This window comes from Myxocyprinus asiaticus, chromosome 24, assembly GCF_019703515.2.
Source record: "Myxocyprinus asiaticus isolate MX2 ecotype Aquarium Trade chromosome 24, UBuf_Myxa_2, whole genome shotgun sequence".
NCBI lineage: Eukaryota > Metazoa > Chordata > Actinopteri > Cypriniformes > Catostomidae > Myxocyprinus > Myxocyprinus asiaticus.
This window is the reverse complement of record NC_059367.1, coordinates 23,709,453-23,730,223: the sequence shown is the minus strand read 5'-3', so window position 1 is coordinate 23,730,223 and position 20,771 is coordinate 23,709,453. Positions and strand designations below refer to the sequence as shown.

The following is a 20,771-nucleotide window of genomic DNA, read 5'->3' as shown; positions in this document are numbered from 1 at the left end:
AAGCTTATGTGAGTGCTATGATTGCTGGTTTCAAATAAAATGGTTTTCAAAGAACTTGGACACACATATACTTCTTTTTCTAAAAAAGTAATTTTGGCTGGTTTTGGTCCTCTGTACATTTACATTTCCGCTTTCCCATAGTCCTTTCTAATACATTTCTACTTTTCTGTTCAATGAACTACAACATTCATATCTCCTTTAAAACTGCCTGTTAAATCTGTCACTTGGTCCGATTAGGGGCTTTGCCAATAACGCTACATAGTTTTGTTGGATCAAAGCTTTAATTAGGTTTCATGGATAATAAACACAAGATGATAACAATTTAACATTGAAATGTTGCATATTAACAACTGGAAGAAAACAACTATTTATACAAATTACATTAATAGAACAAATTTACAACCTACAAAATGATGCTTAGGATTCTTTTAAGATTTAAAGTCCACCTTTAAACTACATTTATAAACATTATATACACTATGTGGCCAAAAGTTTGTGGACACCATATGTGCTTGATGAACCTTCAATTTCAAAACCACAGGCATCAATTTCCCCCTTTGTTGACCAATAACAACTTCCACTCTTCTGGGAAGGCTTTCCACTATACTGTATGTAGTGACATGGCTGCAGGGACTTGCTCCCATTCAGACACAAGTGCATCACTGAGGTCCGGCACTGATGTTGGGCGATGGGGTCTGGCTTTCAGTTGGTGTTCCAATTCACCCCAAAGGTGTTCAGTGGGGTTCAGGTATGGGCTTTGTGCAGGCCAGTCAATTTCTTCAACATCAGACACAGTAAACCATTTCCTTATGGACTTTGCTTTGTGCACAGGGGCATTGTCATGCTGGAATAGAAAAGGGCTCTCCCCAAACTGTTGCCATAAAGTTGGAAGCACCGAATGCCCTAGAATGGCATTGTTTGGAGTAGAATTATGATTTATCTTCACTGGTATTAACGGAGTAACCAAACTCTTTAATTAGAAGGGGGTGTCCACATATTTTTGGCCATTTAGTGTACTTCTTCAAAGTCTCCCAAACTGTTAAAGTTTTCTTCAAGGCACAATAGGCCAGTGCTGAGCAGGAAGTGAGGTCATGGTAATGTGTTGATCCATCCACTGAGGGAAATTCCTTAGTTCAGCAAATTAAGAGTTCAGTTTCCATTTCTTTTCAGTCTTATATCTACAGTATATACAGAATCCAAACTGAATGTGTAATTTTGATTGTTAAATCTTTCACTTGGTCTTATATACATGGATTTAAATCACATCATAAGAATACGTTGTGTGCATGTACACATATGTCCTAGTTCGAGTCTGTTCTCTAGCCTGTCATATTCATAGCTGGTATGGTATGTGTAGGCACAGTTACTGAGGTAATGTTTAAAGGTCTTGCCCAATCAGGGTACATGTGTAGATTAAACATTTGAAGACCCCATGTGTTCATGGCTAGAGACACACACACAATGCCCAGGATGTTCATCACAAACCCAGTCTTCACCTGTTAAAAACCCAACATCACACAAACACATCATATTAACACAGTCTTTCACCTGCAAACCCCAACACCACGCTTAAAGGTGCACTCAGGAATTTTTTAAAACACAAAGAAATTGTAGTTGGGGTGGATGGAACCCGGGGAAGCAATTTAGAGGGGGGATGCAGTTCCAATTCAAAACAACATGATCACACCGGAAGTCGACATGTAGTCCTTCCAATGAATCCCGGCCATTTCCACCACTGCCTATAATTGGATGCTTCTACTCGCAGAATATATAAATTTTGGCTGACTGCGAAATAGCGCATTGTTACAATGACGGTAACTGAGAACTTCTGTTTTTGCGTATTGCTGCATCTACGCCACTAGGTGTCAGTGAATATAAATTTATATTACTGAGTGCACCTTTTACTCATTTGAAAGTAATAACATCTGTGTGCTCTGATATAACAATTTTTCATGTGTTTTATGGTTGGCTGCTCTTCTCACCATATCTTTGACCATCAGGTGTCCAGAGGCAAAGGCGATTGAGTTGGGAGGTGTCGACACAGGAAGCATGAAAGCGTAAGAGCAACCTGTTGTTGCTGGGATCATGAAGTACAGTGGATTGACTTTCACACGGATGGCCTAAAAATATACACAAATCAGAAGACTTTAAACAGGCACAGGATTTAATGCTTTAAATTCAAAGTAAAATTCAATGCTTTAAAAGACTAGATTATTTAGTTTCCTCTTGAGAATCTATTTCTAATGTTTGGTGGATCTATTATTTTAAAGTCAGTTAACACTAAATTAACTGGTTTTATTTAAGTCAAAAATATGACTTAATATGACTGAATCAACCTCTCTTTAGGTCACCAACAGAAGTCATTTTCAAGGCTAAAATCAATAAAAAATAGAATCTCAAGGTAACAATTGCACTGTTTGTTTACCACTTTTTACAGTGTAACGTTACAATTTATTTTTATTTTTCATATTATAAAACATAAATCATAGCATACAGTGCATTCAGAAAGGATTCAGACCCCTTCCTGTTTTTTTTCCACATTGTTATGTTGCAGCCTTTCGCTAAAATGCTTTACATTATTATTTTTTTTCACATCAATCTACACTCCATACCCCATAATGACAAAGCAATAACCAGATTTTTGATCACTTTCAAATTTATTAAAAAGAAAAAACTGAAATATCACATTGACATAAGTATTCAGACCCATTGCTTTGACACTTGAAATTTAGCTCAGGTGCATCCCATTTCTCTGAATCTTCTTTGAGATGTTTCTACACTTTGACTGGAGTCCACCTGTGGCAAATTCAATTGATTGGACATGATATGGAAAGGCACACACCTGCCTATACAAGGTCTCACAGCTGAAAATGCATATCAGAGCAAAAACCAAGCCATGAGGTCAAAGGAACTGCCTGCAGAGCTTAGAGGCAGAATTGTGTCAAGGCACAGATCTGGGGAAGGCTACAAAAAAATATCGGCTGCATTGAAGGTTAACAAGAGCACAGTGGCCTCCATAATTCTTAAATGGAAGAGGTTTGGAACAACCAGGACTCTTCCTAGAGCTGGCCACCAGGCCAAACTGAGCAATCGGGGGAGAAGGGCCTTGGTAAGAGAGGTGACCAAGAATCCGTTGGTCACTCTGGTTGAGCTCCAGAGATCATGTGTGGAGATGGGAGAAACTTGCAGAAGGATGACCATCACTGCAACACTCCACCGATCTGGGCTTTATGGCAGAGTGGCCAGACGGAAGCCTCTCCTCAATGCAAGACACATAAAAAATGCACCTAAAGGACTCTCAGACTGTTAGAAACAGGATTCTCTGGTCTGATGAAACGAAGATTGAACTGTTTGGCCTGAATTCCAAGCGTCATGTCTGGAGGAAACTAGGCACCGCTCATCACCTGTGCAATACTATCCCAGCAGTGAAGTATTGTGATGGTAGCATCATGCTGTGCAGGTGTTTTTCAGCAGCAGGGACTGGGGGACTGGTCAGAGTTGAAGGAAAGCTGAACACAGCGAAAAATACAGAGATATCTTTAATGAAAACCTGGTCCAGAGTGCTCAGGACCTCAGACAGGGCCGAAGGTTCATCTTCCAACAGGACAATGACCCTAAGCACACAGATAAGACAATGCAAGAGTGGCTTAGAGACAATTCTGTGAATGTCCTTGATTGGCTCAGACTTGAACCCAATCAAACATCTCTGGAGAGACCTGAAAATGGCCACTGATGGTCCACTGATGGTCCCCATCCAACCTGACAGAGGTTAAGAGGATCTGCAGAGAAGAATGGCAGAAAAACCCCAAATCCTGGTGTGCAAAACTTGTCGCATCATACCCAAAAACTTGAGGCTGTAATCACTGCCAAAGGTGCTTCAACTAAGTACTGGGTTACGGGTCTGAATACTTATGTCAATGTGATATTTCACTTTTTTTAATCTGATTTTTGCTTTGTCATTATGGGGTATGGAGTGTAGATTTATGTAAAAAAAAAAATTATAATAATTTGAAGCATTTCAGCATAACGCAGCAACATAAAAAAATGCGACAAAAATGAAGGGGTCTGAATACTTTCTGAAAGCATTGTATATATGACTCTGAGCTCATATATATCATAAATAACACAAGCTTTGATTTTGCTGTACGTGTGTCCATACAGTACCAGTTCAGCGATGACAGGGAGAAAGATGATAATGGTGGCAGTGTTACTGGCAAACTCAGTGAAGCAGGCAATGAAGGCTGTGATGAGGATGACCGCGACAGCAGGAGGAACCTGGGCAAGAGGCTCCAAGTGGCTTCCTATCCATACTGCTAACCCTGACTCCTATTCCAAAACAAAAACACATGAATAGGTTTAAAGCTAAAGTGTGTCATTTCTGTGCCTCTAGCATCACCAAATGGAACTGCAAAAATGATAACTGTTTTTAAACGTTTCCTAAACACTTGTTCCGGCTTTGGTCGAATAAGCAGATAGTCCCAACCCAAAATCACTTCAATGTTGCTGTGTTAGGCTAGTCAAGATGGGTGTATAGGGATAAGGTGACGGTAAGGTAGAAGCTCTTAATGCTTAATGCTAAAAGTATTGTATCATTTAGATGAGTATATAGACTCCCAGATTCATGGGATGAATTGTTTTATTTTATTTTTTTAATATTTCCAATTTCTTTATATTTTAACATTGAATTATCAACAGATTTAATGCATCAGAACTTCAGTAAGAAGTTTCAACTTGTATTTCAGTCCAGATGGGGAAAAGCAGATAATGAGGTACCTCGCAGCCTTTAGCCATTGCAAATCCACCACCTAGCAGCAAAATGATATTCCATGGCACACACTCCTGAGCCTTTCTCCATGACAACAGGGGTACATATGGAGTATTTGAAGCTAGAGAGGCAGAGAAAGAAATGAAAATGAATTATAACCCTGAGAACCACTAAGAGGACTGTCTGGCTGTTTCTGGAAATCTTAAGTGTTAAATGTCTTAGGATTTGGAAAAATGTAAAACAAATATTATGACTTAAAATGAATAAGAAATATTTAAGATTCTGCACTATTTCTAGGTCACTAATCAAATTTGTGACATTGATCATGTAGTACAAAATGTCGGATTTCCTTGCTTCCATTGAAGCATACAAGATTTACTTTGGAACATTTTCAAATCATGGTGGATAACACAAATCATCAGGTTTTGTACAAACGAGTGGAGTCTATACCAGCTTGAGTGCATGCTGTCATTCCAGCAAAATTGAGGCATACCAAATACTTTAGAAAGTCTGAAATTCATTTTATAACTAAATTTTCAATCATTGTTATGCTGATTATATATTTGTAATAAAAAAATTATTATATTTTAAAATTGCATTATAGAAACATTTTCAAAAGTGGACTCAGACTTTTGAACCACATAGTAGGTAGATGTTCATTAATATGCAACACTGTGCTAAGTTAAAGTTGATTCTATTCTCAAGCCTGCTCCAGATGTACACTTTGTTTTGTTGCATGAAAAGTCTGATTTTGATTGCATATTTTGAATTGCACTAGGAAAGAAAATTGATTTGGAACTGGTGGTAAAATACTGCATCTGGCAGCAGAGGAAATGAAGTCTGACTTTTGATTCATTTGAAGGATTCCAGAAAGGCTGATGTTTTTATGCTGGTGCTGACACATTTTGTGACCAACAGAGGGCTTTAGAAATTACTGGCAGGATTTAGATGCCAACATAACCCAAGGCATATTTAACCCTTTACACACAGGGAATACTGCTATCACAATATTTTTGTGATGTAAAACTACTAACTTGCACCAGATAAAATTAGAATAAAGAAGCTTAAAAAATAAAGAATTGAAAATGAATGAGTAGACAGTGAGTGGTTGTAAGATTTCTTTGAGATTATTATAATCTCAACACAGTGGCTCCACAGTTAGTGTTCACTGCTGGATCACTCTCAGACACACTAATCAGAATCATTAACATTCCTCGTCTTTTTCAACATAAACCCGATTCACACATGATCTAGAAACCTATTCGGCTGCCAGAATAAACTGTATTAGAAAGTTAATAATGTAACAGTGTGTACTGACACCGATGGTGTCTGCCAAAAAAAATAAAAAAATAAAATAAAACTTCCCCATTTTACAATATTTGATATTTCAATATTTAGAGCTCACAGAAAGGCTAGGGTAACTCAGATAACCACTCTGTACAATTGTAGTGAGCAGAATAGCATCTCAGAATGCACAACACATCAAATCTTGAGGCGGATGGGCTACAATAGCAGAAGACCACACTGGGCACTTTATTAGGACCACAGTGTTCCTAATAAAGTGCTCTGTGAGTGTATATTGATTATTTTGAATCAATATACACACTTCAGTCTTTGCACAATTTAAAGTTTATGAGCTGATTTCATACTCCACGGCTCATTCAAGTCATAAAACCACAAAACAGGAGATCAATCAACTGTTTACTCACCTCTCGGATCAAACCACCAGCATATAGATGGACGCTGGGATGGAAAGAAAAAGAGTATGGAGATGATAATGACTCCAGTAACAGCATCAGATACATAACTGGAGAAAGACCAAAGCAGAGAGAGAGGTAAACATACATTTAGAGATGCACAGAGAAACAGATATAAACCAAGTCACATTGCTAATTCAAGCTCTAATTAGCAAAGTGGACAACAGTACATGATATTTCATGTGACCCTCAACTCAAAAATAGAACTAGCTGTTCTGTTGTGTTGAAACTGTTTTGCTGAGAATTCATGCAGTAAGTTAAGCCCCTGAGAACACAGCAAGATTGAATTATTCATGCTAGCTTCATGTGTGGTTGAATTGTTGAAACCTAGTAGTCAGATCTGGTAAGCAAGTTGACTGCTTTTCAACCATTTTTCAGTCAAAGGTATAATTCACCCAAAAATGAAAAGTCTCTCATCATTTACTCACCCTCATGCCATCTAAGATGTTTATGACTTTCTTTCTTATGCAGAACACAAACAAAGATTTTCAGAAGAACATTTCAGCTCTGTAGGTCCAAAACATGCAAGTGAACAGTGGCCAGAACTTTCAAGGTCTTGCTACTGCAGTCTCTAGGCACAATCATGATTTCAAGCTCGATTACACTTCCTATGCTTGAGGCATGTGCAGAGTGCTAGATGGCGATATAGGAAGTGTAATAGTGCTTGAAATCATGATCACCAAAACCAACTGAATTGCTTCCGAAGACATTGATTAAACCACTAGAGGATTGTGCATAATCCAATCTGTTGGATTGTGTTTATGCTGACTTTATCTGCTTTTTGGAGCTTCAAAGGCCTGATCACCATTCACTTGCATTGTGAGGACATACAGAGCTGAACTGTTCTTCTAAAAATCTTTTTTTCTATATATACACATCTGGGATGGCATGAGGGTGAGTAAATGATGAGAGAATTTTCATTTTTGGGTAAACTATCCTAATTTACTATCGGAAATAATCGTTTGAAGGTGAAGTGCGTATTTTTTATGCCACTAGCATCACCAAACACTAATGCTAAAATAAGTTTTCAAGCAGGTTTTCTCATGAAAATTTCCCACCAGCCATGGCTCATCTAGATGGGCAGGTAGGGCAGAGCCCTGCCTAAATATTCATCCACTTGAAAACATAGATCCAAACTATACACTGCCATTAATGTAATTCGTTTTCCAGTAAATGTGTTCAAAATGCTGACATATGCATTTAAAAGCAGGCCTAGTATAAGATTTATTCCTATTTCTAAGTCGTAAAGTAGCTGAAAGCTCCGTTACACAGTGTTTGATATAGTTATATTTGGGGGGCAGAGTGTCTGCTGCCCCCCAAACTCCACAGCACCCCTCAGTTTTCCCAGTGGAAATCTGTGGTCAAATATGGTATGGCAACAAGCCCTCAATTGAGACACATTGGGTCAGAAATTAATCTACCCATACATAGCACCAAACCAAAGGTAAATTTAGTATTAGTGCATGCCAACAGTGTGACAGATTGTGAGCATGACGAGTACTATTGATAAACGTGTGTGTAACAGCGTGTTGTTTCTACAGCAAATTCAAGACAAACTGACTATCAAACAACTTGGTTCTGCAGGTTTGGCAATCAAAAGATAAGTAAAATTTACTGTGATTTAAAACATTATTTTCATTATAAAGCATTTCTTCAACAACACTTAACACTATAAAATAATATTTGATTTAGATTTTGATCTATAACAAGTCAACATTTTAAGATAAAGCATTCTTATTTAGAATATTAAAAACAACATTATATTGATTATGTGCCGCCTTGTGGTGAATTAATGCAAGGACAACACATATTATGTCAGTGCCTTTGTGTTTGAATGATGAGTTGAACGAGTAGAATAATGTAAAAAAAATTTTTTTATATAAAGCAAGATCTGTCCCACCTATATCTGTGGTCACGAGCCGCAACTTCCACCCCGCCATTGATTTTACAAAAAGATAGTACTGCCTGAAAATTGGTTGAACCAATGTTGCTATAGCGGGCTGGTTGCAATGTTTAGATAGCACAACATTGTTTACACTTTTCATTAAGGCTCACATATTTAAATTGCTTACTTATAGTTTAATCTGCATATTAAAGGGATAGTTCACCCAACCATTTAAATTGTTATCATTTACTCTACTCTCATGTTTCAATTCATCTTTTTCCATACAATAAAAGATAATGGTGACTAACACTCCGCTTAACATCATATGGGTTTGGAACAACATGAGACTGAGTAAATGATAACAGAATTTTCATTTTTGGGTAAACTATTCCTTATAAAGACATCACCTTTATTTATAAACTGTATTAAATAATATGCAACAGGAAAAACGTTGATGACATTTTGCAGATTCGAAAAACATTCAACATTAATGCAACAAGCAATCTTGATTTAGCATCTCAGCACATTAATATGTACCACTGAATCAATGTATTAGCCACAACCCTGCAAACCAATTTATTATCTCTTATTGTTCCAAGACAGTGTGCTTTTAAACATGTTCCTCTCATCTAGAGATGCTGAATCACCCTCACATCTTGTGGAGCACAAATTAATCATGTTCTCTTTCTCTCTGTTTCTTTTCTATAAATTGTGGGTTTATCTGGGTAACTCAGACAAGACCTGAGGTAAACCGACATCCTGCAGATAGAGAAAGGTCAGCTCTATGGAGAGAGCAGGTCAACTGGTCCATATTCTTGAACTCTCTGTCTGTGTGCATTAGTGTGATGGGCCACAGAAAAAGAAAGTTAAAAGAGGAGAGGATGCTTAGTGCTGGACTCTCTTATTTGCATATGTAAATATATAAAACTACTTTTCTTCCTTGTAAGTGAAATCCTGTATAAATATTGATACACTAATGTACTGACATTGTATATTTACTAATTTTCAAACCTTTCAAAAATGAGACAATTAATAGACACTGGAATGGGCCTTTGAAATAAATGGGATTATTTTAATATTTTCTGAAAGATAATAATTAATCTAAACACTCCTAATTGCATATATTTTTGCATGAAGAATAGACCAATTCCTAATGCCACAGATTTATTTTTTATATTTGTTTGAAAATGTATTGCACGTTAGACCTTCAACTATAATGTGAATTAATGAGAAAGTGTCACTTTGTATAATATAGGCCTACTTTACGAAATACAATATTTTACTATTAATAATAGATACTGAAAAAATGGCAATATTTAACATGGCAACCAGCATTCAAATTTGAATTAAGAATACAATGTCACCTAAAGTTAGACAGACAAATTATACCGATAGGCAAATTATGTTTTCAAAAAGGAAGAAGCTTTATACTTATAAAAAGATTGAAAAGTGCTTGGTTTATTTTATATAAATGTATGACTGTAACAAAATATTCAAATTCTGTTTATTCAGATTTTTTTCAGTATGACAGTTTTTGTATTGGATTTATCTTTCATTACCCAAAACATAAATCTTTCAGTTAAAATGTGACAGGAAATTCATGTGTTTTTGATATCTCTAACATTGCTCAATACCCGTCTGTCACTGAGATGTGTCTTACCCTTTGGTGAAGAAAATGGACCATCCTGTCACAAACTTTGGATCTCGGGTGAACAGAAGGACAGCAAAAAGAATGAAGAAGAAAGCAATAGATCCTTCTGCAAATCTATAAAGAATAGATGAGAGCAATTCAATCTTTTTTTACTGAATTGCTGATGGAAAGGAACAATAGAACATTGTTGAAAATGTTTTGCTGGGTAACTTAAAAAATGTAGTAAAAAAAAGGTAATTTTTAATAGTGCCCCTCTGATATATCGGTCGGCCGATTACATTAGCCTTTCACCGATATATCGGTATCGGCGTATATGTTTACCGATATGCGCAGATATGAAAACTTTTTTTCAGAACATATAATGCAGAAAACAATGCTTTAGAATTGGTGTCATAGCGTAGTTTGTCCAGCAACTCCAACTCCACTGTTTACAGAGCTGACTCTGAGCTGACGGTGGTTCTGCTGACAGGGCGGAGTTCAGCGGTGTCTTCACGGTAAGTTGTTAACTAGTTTGTGAAATACATAATGGAAACTTAATAAACAATGACCCCATCATTTTCCCTTTTCAATATTACTAATATAACTTTAACCCTGTCCCTGACAACCATGTCACTCATGTTTATCTTTGCTATTGTTTGCTATGTTAGCCAGCTATAGTTTGTCAGTGCAGTCAGTAATTTAGCAGATTGAAAGGTAAACATCAGGGCATCTTTTTGCAGCTCAGCAGACAATGGTGCGGTGGTGGATTGTGTCTGCTGAGTGTTGATTTCACACTATGTTATTACATAGTTGGTGAAACACAATGCTGGAAAGTAAAATAAACAACGTCCGTCTTTTACTCTCTGTGACAACGAGCTTATAGATAACTAGCTAATCACGTAGCTACTTTCAATGTTGTCAGCTTAGTGGAAGCTAATGTGTAAACATGTATTCACCAAACTGTTTTGTTCAAGATTCACAGTTTGGTACCCCCTTCAACCGAACAATTCCAGTCACTGCATTTATAAAATGTAATATTTAAAAGTCTGGTTTTCCACCGTTGAAAGTTTCCCCTGAACTTGCATTGTAGAATACGGTGTAAAACCACTGTCACTGTTTAACTTGACTCAGCAGTATTAATTTATTCAGCATTTGACTGATACTAAACAGTAATACAGATGTTTATTATGCTATTTATTTCATTTTTATTTATTCTTTATTTTAATGGTCAGCATTTGACTGATACTAAACAGTCCTGATGTTTATTTAGCTATTTCTTTTATTTTTATTTATTCTTTATTTTAATAGTCAGCATTTGACTGATAGTAAACAATAATGCTGATGTTTATTTAGCTATTTCATTTTTTTATTTATTCATTATTTTAATGGTCAGCACTTGACTGATACTAAACAGTACTGATGTTTATTTAGCTATATATTTTATTTTTATTTATTCTTTATTTTAATGGTCAGCATTTGACTGATACTAAAAAGTACTGATGTTTATTTAGCTATTTATTTTATTTTTATTTATTCTTTATTTTAATGGTCAGCATCTGACTGATACTAAATGGTACTGATGTTTATTTAGCTATTTCTTTTATTTTTATTTCTTCTTTATTTAAATGGTCAGCAACTGACTGATACTAAACATACAGTACTGATGTTTATTTAGCTATTTATTGTATTTTTTTATTTTTTTTATTTTCTCAGTGTTCATTTCTAGAATTTGTTGACAATGTATAATAATAATGTCAAATATTCTTTGATAAAAATATTTGTTTAAGAAAGCAGCCTTCTGAGTACCTTTGCATGTTCATATCGGTGCAAAATCGGTGCAAAATCCCCATAGAAAAGGTCTGTTTTAATTCCAGCTCAAAAATTTAATATATCAGCCACCAGATCGGTAACCGGTGAATTTTCCCTCTCTAAAATAGGTAGCAGTCTCAAAAATCCCATATTGGTCGGGCTTTAATTTTTAAGGGTCAGATCAGGTACTGTGGAAACATATAATTTTCACACTTTATATTGAGGGAAGGTGAAAAATTTAGTGTGTATGTCGATAAACAGGATAAAGTACTCCATGACTTACTTTATTGGGCCCAGTTTTTTGTAGTCTTCATCAATAACAGTTTTGGCTTTAGCTTCTGCAGCTGCACGTTCATCATGTTTGCTAATACACAGTCTGTGTACAAATAAACACACATTTGAGAGATGTATGCATGAGTATGCATGTACAGTATCTTCTAGAGCATGTGTGTTTACTGTAGATGGGGGTGTGTACCGTGTATTGAGCCCCCCATAAAGGAAGGCAATCCAAATCCAGCCCAAGATGAGGAAGAGGAGCATGAGCGGGAAGGCAAAGACAAACCATGAGCCGAAATTTATGAGGTCACATTCAGGGAAGTAGCTATAGACACACACATGCACATACATGTCATTGCATTTAAATAACTTTTTTGTCTATCACAGCTTTAACCTCGTGTGACCCCGCAGCCTCATGCGAGGCTATTTTGGATTCGCTATACACAACGCATAATTTAAATTAATTTAAACCCATTCCATACTGTTCAAGAACTCTGAGTCATTTAAGAGTTAACATTCTGACACACAGAGTCACGTGACCAAACACCATGGCGTTGATTTCCGTGAACTGCTTCTATGGGCGCAGTGCCAACAAATGTACCTCTGGTAAGAAACCTTTTCAAAAAAATTTACTGAAACCTGTTTGGTTGTAAAGAATAGCGTCTCTGGTTTCATTTGATATGCCGCTTTAAATAATTTGTTCATTTTTCACACACTGGCGCGCTGACCTCAGCTCAACTTTTGCCATTTTTGTCAAGTCATTATGAGACGAGATGTCCTCGCAGTACATTGTAGATTAGACATCAGTGAGGAGTTCTGGTAAATGATTTGAGCGTGTAGCCAAATGAGTTACTGAAGGAAATGTTTCCATAAACTGACAGCACCTACAGAGCTGTGTATCCTCAGTGACTGAAACACGAATACTGTATAGTACACAATCAGCCCAAAGTTAAGACAAACCTTCTCATTCTTTATTATTACTATTTTCCAGATTGTAGAATAATGAAGTGATCAAATTTATGAAATAACACAAATGACATCCTGGGATGCTTTTTAAAAAGTATTGGAGAAGGACTTGCTGCTTTTCCTTCACTATATGGTCCAACTCATCCATGAAGTAAGAAACAAGAAAATAATAAAGATATACTGCTAAATATGACCACTTAATCTCGTGCGACCCCGCGTCCACATGCATGGACATTGTATTTTGGCTTCACAATACACAACACATAATTTAAATTATGTTACACAGACTGAATACTGTTCACAAGACTCTAGACTGTCATTTAAGGGTTAAACTTCTGCCACACCATGTCACGTGTCACATCAGCATGACGTTGATTTCCATGAAGTGCTTCCAGGGGCGCAGAGCCAAAAAAGTGCCTCTGGTAAGAAACCTCTCTGTTTTTTCATTGAAACCTGTTTGGGTGTAAAGAATAGCATCTCTAGTTTTGTTTGATATGCCACTTTAAAAAATCCATTCATTTTCCCGCATCAGCACGCTGATAAACTTGATGGCCACATAAGTGGATTTTGAGACATTATTCCTTCAAAAGTTGAAAACTTTCAACATTAACACATCTGTGGGTAATTTTGCTTCATTGTAATATAACTTTTGTTATATTTTATCACTGTACATTATGGTTCTATTCATTAAAATTAGTAAATGCAGCCCTACAGTATTTGTATTTTTAAAAATGCACACATCAGTCGCACTCGGGTCTCAGGAGGTTAAACAGGGATCTCTTAGTAAATAAGGTTAAATATGAGAAGTCCAGCTCAACATATTGCTTTTACACAGAGAATTGACCTCTAAAAGATCGTGTCTAGTACTGGCTACACAAGTTATCCATGACACTGTTTTGATTAAATGAAAGCAACGCAAAGGCTACAGACTGTACCATTGACCTTTCACGTTATGGTATATTGAATTATGTGTGCAACCTAAACATAAGGACATCCATCCAGTTCAATCTGAGGTCTTCAGTAGGGTTCATACTTATCCAACCACTGGATTAAAGCAAGAATTTTTAATTAAGAAAGCAAGCAAGTAAAAAGAATTCAATGAGTTTAAAAAATTTATAAAAAATAAATAAATAAATAAATAAACATCTCTTTTAACATGTTTCTTCAAGAACATGTCAGACCCTATCCTGCAACTGAAAAAAATAAATAATGAAAGTTAGCCAACTATTTGCTTCATATACACATCAGTATGGCCCTCTCTTTCTATCTGATATAACCTGTTACTTGACATAACTGTAAGCTAATTTTTGTAAATCACAATGGTATGAAAGTGTGTGCCAAGAACAAAAATTTAAATAATATTCTAATTGATGCATTGCAGTTCTCATGTTCCCAAGTGCCATGATTTCGAGGTTTGTGGTCTTGTACAGCATCTCATTAAATGTTTCTGCTTCTTATTTTACAATTACTAAAAAAACAGAATTCCAGCAACCAAAATTACTCAGCTTGCTTGTTGTAATTCAGGTGGGCTCTCAGCCATCTAAAACTCAGAGGTAATCCTGGGTAGAATGCAAACTACATTCCTTTGTGGCCAGTTGATATATAGGTGACCTAATTTCTTGACTAAACAACTTCTTTTGCCCCCAATGCCCTAGTTTTTTCTCTAAAAAGAACTGCTTTGGAGTTCACACAGACTATGCACAGTCCCTCTCTTAAAAACATTGTGACCAAATGTCCCCACAAGGACAGTAAAATCAAATACAGCTTATAAATGTCTTAATGATCATTTAAAAATGTAAAAATATTTCTGAGAGGGATAGGCTTAGGGGTAAGGGTTGGGTTGGGTTAGTAGGGGATACACATTTCCATGATCTCTGAATTAAAAACTAAAGAAGTTAAGAAAGAAGTACAGATATAAAAAGTACCCTTTGTGGTAAACCATTTAAAAGTCCCCAAAGTAGATACACTGTCTACAGTTTTAATGACTGACAAATGAACTTCATCCAGTGTTACTGATAAATTAAATGTTATTCTTATAAGCATTTAATTAAAGCAAAGTCACTAGTATGGAAAGCACTGTTTTAGTTCTTTGAACCAAAGCCTGATCTGAATACAGATTCCAACCTTTTGCAATTGTTTTCATTAAGAAGATGATTAAAGCCATCTGCATGTGGGAAGATGCTGCACAACTGTCACCTAGCACTGACATGAATAACTGGTATCACTCAATCCTACAGGGACTGTAATCAGGCTGCAAACTATGAAACTGATGAGAAAAGTATGGACTTTTTAGAGTTATTTAAGAGTCACACCCATTGACCAAGATGTTAAAAACGGTCATGAAAACAATTTTGCAATGTAAAAATCTGATGCTGCTGTCCCATGAATAGGTCTCATCCTCCCAAGCTAGAGAATGTTTTTCTTCCTTTACCAATGTCATAAAAAAGAAATAAAACAAAATGACAGAAAGCCTCTTACACTGTTTGAAGAAGATTCCATATTAATGTGTTATGGTTTTACAGTAGCAACAATAACTAATACGGTATGGTATTTTGGTGGAAAATTTTACATTTTTGTAATTTTGGAGCATAAAAGCAGAGAGTGTGAGATGCCTAGGAGATTAGTTGATCAAGAAAATAGCTTGGCAGGTCTCAAAAATGTACTGCGTAATAGACTTTGGGCAAAATTAAGCCTTAAAGATTATACTGCTTGTTTTTCACAGAGGAACAAAATTAACCAAGACATATAAATGAGTTTGTGCATTGTCTGGGGTGAATACCTCTTCAGCTGACCCACCAGGATCAGGTTAGGGGCAGTGCCAGTGAGAGTTGCTGTTCCTCCGATGCTTGCAGCGTAAGGTATACAGATAAGAAATCCTTTCCACACTTTAATCTGGTATTCTGCCTCTCTTCTGATCTCTTCCATATTCTTTGGCTCTGATCTGTTTGTCCAGTCAGCCCTGTGAGGTTACAGAAGAGAGAGAATCTCTGAGTAATGACTCAGACTTTATCATTTAGGAGTATGTAAGGATGACACCATAAGATGGAACAATTTCAAGTTTACTTAAGTGTTTAGAGAACACGCCTGGCTGTCTCAAAATGACATCTTTTGCAAATTAATCCAAAAAGTGTTACAGTCCAGATATTGCAATGATGAATTCTGGATAATCTATAAGATTACTACAGTATGTTGACTACAAAATGTGTATACATGTGTATAAGTTAAGTGCTTCAGATAATTAAATTATTACACTATAATGATGATGTCTGACTTTTAACAGTAGATTCTAACTTGCATCATTTGAGTTTTGTATTTGCTTATTCAAATAATCATTCACAGTTGAAGTCTTCATGCTCACTTGTCATCTGTTGTCAGTATCTGTTTTTCAGAAGGCAGTACGTGCATCTTCACCTGAGAATCACCTGCAGGGTAAATTTTGATTATAAATACCTCTTATAATAATAATATTTATCTGAATCTCACATTTCACATCAAGCATGACTTTTAACAGATGTGTGTCTGAGTTTTTAATAAGAAAAAGAAACGCTTTTCCGTCTCTTTTTATACATTAAAGGAATCTTGACTGACAACAAAAGTGCTGTTTTGGAAAAAGTTATAGTTCAAAGTTCTCTGTTCAGGTTGTATATTATGTTTTTCATGTGTGCAGGTTTATTCCACAAACAAATACTAAATCAAATATTTTCAGACCAAATTAGTCATTCATAGTGTGCAAATTTCATGGTAGCATTTGATAAATGAAATGGGATTAAAAAAATATCTAAAAACTTAAAAGCTCTTTCATTTCCTTACTGTACCCACCCTCTGGGTCACTCTTGACCTTGCAGTTCTCTTTTAGAGTCTCCAGATTTCCAAACAGACTTTCCAGTATGGCATTAGCAATGGGAAGCATCATGGCTGTTGTGGCTGTATTACTCAACCACATTGACAGGAAAGAGGAAGTGACCATCATCCCTAAAATCAGCCTGAAGAAGAAACAACGACGAGAGTTACAACCACCAAAACTAGGAAACCATTTAACCATTGTTAAATATGTAAACACTGATTACTGATTACAAATTACATGACTAAAATTGTAGTCAGTAACATACTCTCTTGGATTACATTTTAAAGTAATTTAATCTGATTGTTTTTGGATTACTTGTGACCTAATTCTTGTTTATTTGATTTCACATGCATCTGAGTAGGATAAGCTTGACAATGTAAAAACTGTTCTAAATGGATCAAAATATGAGAATTTATATTATTTTAGTTTGTGTGTTTTACCTGCTATTTGCCTGTTTACGAGCAAATTTAAATTAAAATGTTACTCTGGCAATTTCGGCATTACCAATGTCATCCATGTGTGGTAACAGATCAGACCAGTTATATTTGTGAATCAACGTTAAAAAAAAGTCTCGAAAGTTGTCGCAAAAGCAAAAGGGTGTCTATGTACGTTTTTGAAACCGAGTACCAAAGCAATTTGCAAAACTAAAACTAACTTCACAGTACTAATGCAGCTGGTTTGGCATTTATGTGTGGATTACAGCTCCACCTTCAGTGTAATTATGACCGGTGACTAGAATCAGGTCCCCACCCCCCCCCACCTCCCATTTGAAAACCAAATTTACCAAATGTTAATCAACTGTAGACTGATTTAGAATGACATTTTTTTAATATTTCCAAATTAGAGGGTCAATAAATTCTGAACAATGTATTGCCTTTGCCTGATTAATATGTAATCATGTAGTCCATAAAAAGTAACTATAATCTGATTCATGTATTTTAATCTAATTACAAGTACTTGATTTTTGTAATCTGATCACATAATCCAGATTACATGTAATCCATTACTACCCAGCACTGCCAACTGTACATGGTAATTCAGGGCACACAGAAATCAGTGGCATACAGTATCTTTGTTAAGTATCTATTTCAAATTATGTAGTTTAAACTAGGGTTGATAGGTAGGGTGTAATTTTACTGTCTGTCAAGACGGAAATCAAGACCATTTCTGACCATTTTAGGCCATAGGCAAGTGGAGCCTGTTGGGTTGTTGTGGCAACCTCCTCATTGGCACTAGGAGCCTTCACTCCCGCTGGACCCGACACACCAGAGTGCGGCGTGAGACAAGTTTTCATTGCTGAGTATGGGTGCGAGCGGGAAGACACTGATGTGAGCGTGAGAAGCAGGAGAATGAAATTAATCGCGGTTCTCACGCAAAATATAAATATCTAAACATAAAATAAAAATTACTCAAATTTATTTTATGTTTTTAAGGTACCGAATAATATTTGTGTTATTCTTCTATTGTGCAAGAGCAACAAAAATAAAAGATTTACAAGCAGGGGCGGTGGCTCATTCATACAAATTGTTTCTCGTGCTCCATGCGGCGGAAAGTACCACTCTGACGCAAAATGTCTGAGCATGAAGGCAGATCGCTTAGTGCTATAGATGTTACTGCTTTATTAAAGAAAGGAACAAACAAAATGTTGAAACCAACCACAGGTAAATCAGATAATTGGCAATGTGTTAACAAAATGGGTGTTTTTTATGGGTGGGAATTGGCAAAATAGCCTATGACACCGGAGTGGGCAGGAGCGGGAAAGTACTTTAAGAAAATTCAAGTAGACCTCTGCCTGCAGCTTTAGCAGGTGGGAGCGGGACAAAACATGAAAGCTGTGTGTGGGAATGGGACAAAATATGACATTTTTTGCAGGAGCAGGATAGAATCTCACGGGAGCAGGTCAGAAAAATCCATCCCGCACAGACCCCTAAATGCTATGAAAATAAACTTTTCAGAATAACAAACATTTTTGCAGAGTAAGAGAAAAAGTTGTCAAATGTAGAAAGCTGACTTTATAGTGACTAACAGAATCGATGACTGAATCATGCAGACATGCAGGTAAATGACCAATCAGATCCATTGTTTTCCTCCCAATTTTACCACAAGCCCACGCACACCCCCAGTCACCTGCCGTAGCCTAATGTTTAAAATAGGTCATGTATGCACAGACTGCCCTAAATTGCCATCTACAATTGATAACACCTGAAATTGGAGATAAAGATGATTGTGTGAATCATAAAATCATAATCGTTATCATAAAAGAACAATTAAAACACAGAGCCTCTTAATTTAAACCTTCTCACCAGGCCGGTTTCACTCCCACAATCTTCAGCACCTTGAGGGCAATGCGGCGATGGAGACCCCACTCCTCTATAGCAGATGCCATCACTAAGCCACTCAGGAACAAGAAGTTAGTCTCGAGGAAGTACTGCGGACATACCTTCTTAGAAGGCAGGATTCCCATAGTGGGGAAGAGGCACACAGGGAGCATGGCAGTCACTGCCAGTGGGAGCGCTTCAGTGCACCAGTACAATGCCATCAGCAACACCACATACAAACATTTTCCCTCCTGAAAGCAACAGACATGAAGTTGCAAAAAATGACAATTCTATTATCATTTACTCACCCTCATGTAACACAAAAGAAGAAGTCTGACAGAATGACAGCCTCAGTCACCATTAACTTTCATTGTATTCAGGCTAGCATACTTCCTAACTTCTCAATTTCTGTTCTACAGAAGAAAGTCATACAAGATTGAAACACCGTTTGAGTGAATAAATGAAGCCAGAATTTTCACTTTTGGGTGAACTATCCCTTTAAGGGCTAAATTAATGTGGATTATGACTGACTGAATTTTCTGTGGGCAAGCAATATACCAGTAAAATTTGTTTCAGCAAATTATTTATTGGAGACACACTAGCAGCACATGTATTCATGAAGACGGCAAGTGGAATTACATATTTCATTTCATATACTGTACTGTATTATCATACTCCGTGTATATAACAAGACTAATGAAACAAATCTTATTACTGTAGTATAAACATTTGCACATTTCTCTTAGGAGGACTCTGACGGTATGATCAGACAGATTATTTTACTCACGTGGCAAAATATTTTGGTTTAAAGCATATTTGCCCATATGAAACTTCTTCAAAAGTTCAAGGAGTTCAGAAGGCCATAGCAGCTCGTGAGTGATATTAACAGCTTCATTTATTAATTTATTTTTTACCTTTGGTGGCACAACGAAGAGCACAGGGAGCAACAGCAGCGGCGCGAGAATCAGAATGAGCTGTTGGCGCACGCACCAGAGCTTCCTGGAAAATTTTGCAGGATCCATAGCGGCATAAAACGCGTTTCTTTGTGGCTTCCTTGTCTTTGCACCGTAGCCCGCTGCGGCTCTGAAGACCGGCGGTTGGTCTCCAACTTTATCACTTTTGCTTTATTATTTTTTAGCACAGTGAGAGAAGATTAACTATTGGCTTACTTGTTAACTCCCTGTGCGTAACTCTACAGACCCCTCGACTTAAGTCTACAACATCGTGGGTAGGTCTTTAGCGACAGGATTGATGAAGAGCAAAGTTTCTGGCTCACAAAGGGGGTAAGCATTAAAAACATTAAAGGCATATTCTCTTAACTAATGAAGTGTCTGTAAAGCGTGATCATATTGGAACCGAGTGACAGGTCAACAAATTTTGACATGATGCATTATGAGGCCATGACCTCTGATGTTTCAATGTTTTACCAATTACACAACGATTAACTTTTAGGATGTTACATACATTATATATATATATATATATATATATATATATATATATATATATATATATATATAT

The 20,771-nt window shown here is 36.5% G+C and overlaps 1 protein-coding gene and 1 long non-coding RNA gene across 2 annotated transcripts; one reads left to right on the top strand and one right to left on the bottom strand.

Annotated features, from left to right (window-relative positions):
* Positions 1-61: 61 nt before the first annotated feature.
* Positions 62-20,447, bottom strand: slc13a3 (solute carrier family 13 member 3). Its single transcript, XM_051653325.1, has 13 exons — positions 20,165-20,447; positions 19,236-19,501; positions 16,908-17,071; positions 16,447-16,510; positions 15,868-16,047; positions 12,322-12,447; positions 12,130-12,222; positions 10,068-10,172; positions 6,475-6,572; positions 4,774-4,886; positions 4,165-4,326; positions 1,983-2,120; positions 62-1,496 (listed from the first exon to the last, which is right to left on the bottom strand). Exons 1-13 carry the CDS (start codon positions 20,270-20,272, stop codon positions 1,320-1,322), a joined length of 1,794 nt encoding a protein of 597 aa, XP_051509285.1. The 5' UTR covers positions 20,273-20,447; the 3' UTR covers positions 62-1,319.
* LOC127414942 (uncharacterized) lies at positions 12,485-17,767 on the top strand. The gene is made up of 5 exons (XR_007892872.1): positions 12,485-12,728; positions 15,811-15,946; positions 16,464-16,517; positions 16,663-16,726; positions 16,934-17,767. It is a non-coding gene; the product is annotated as an uncharacterized LOC127414942 (long non-coding RNA).
* Positions 20,448-20,771: the final 324 nt, after the last annotated feature.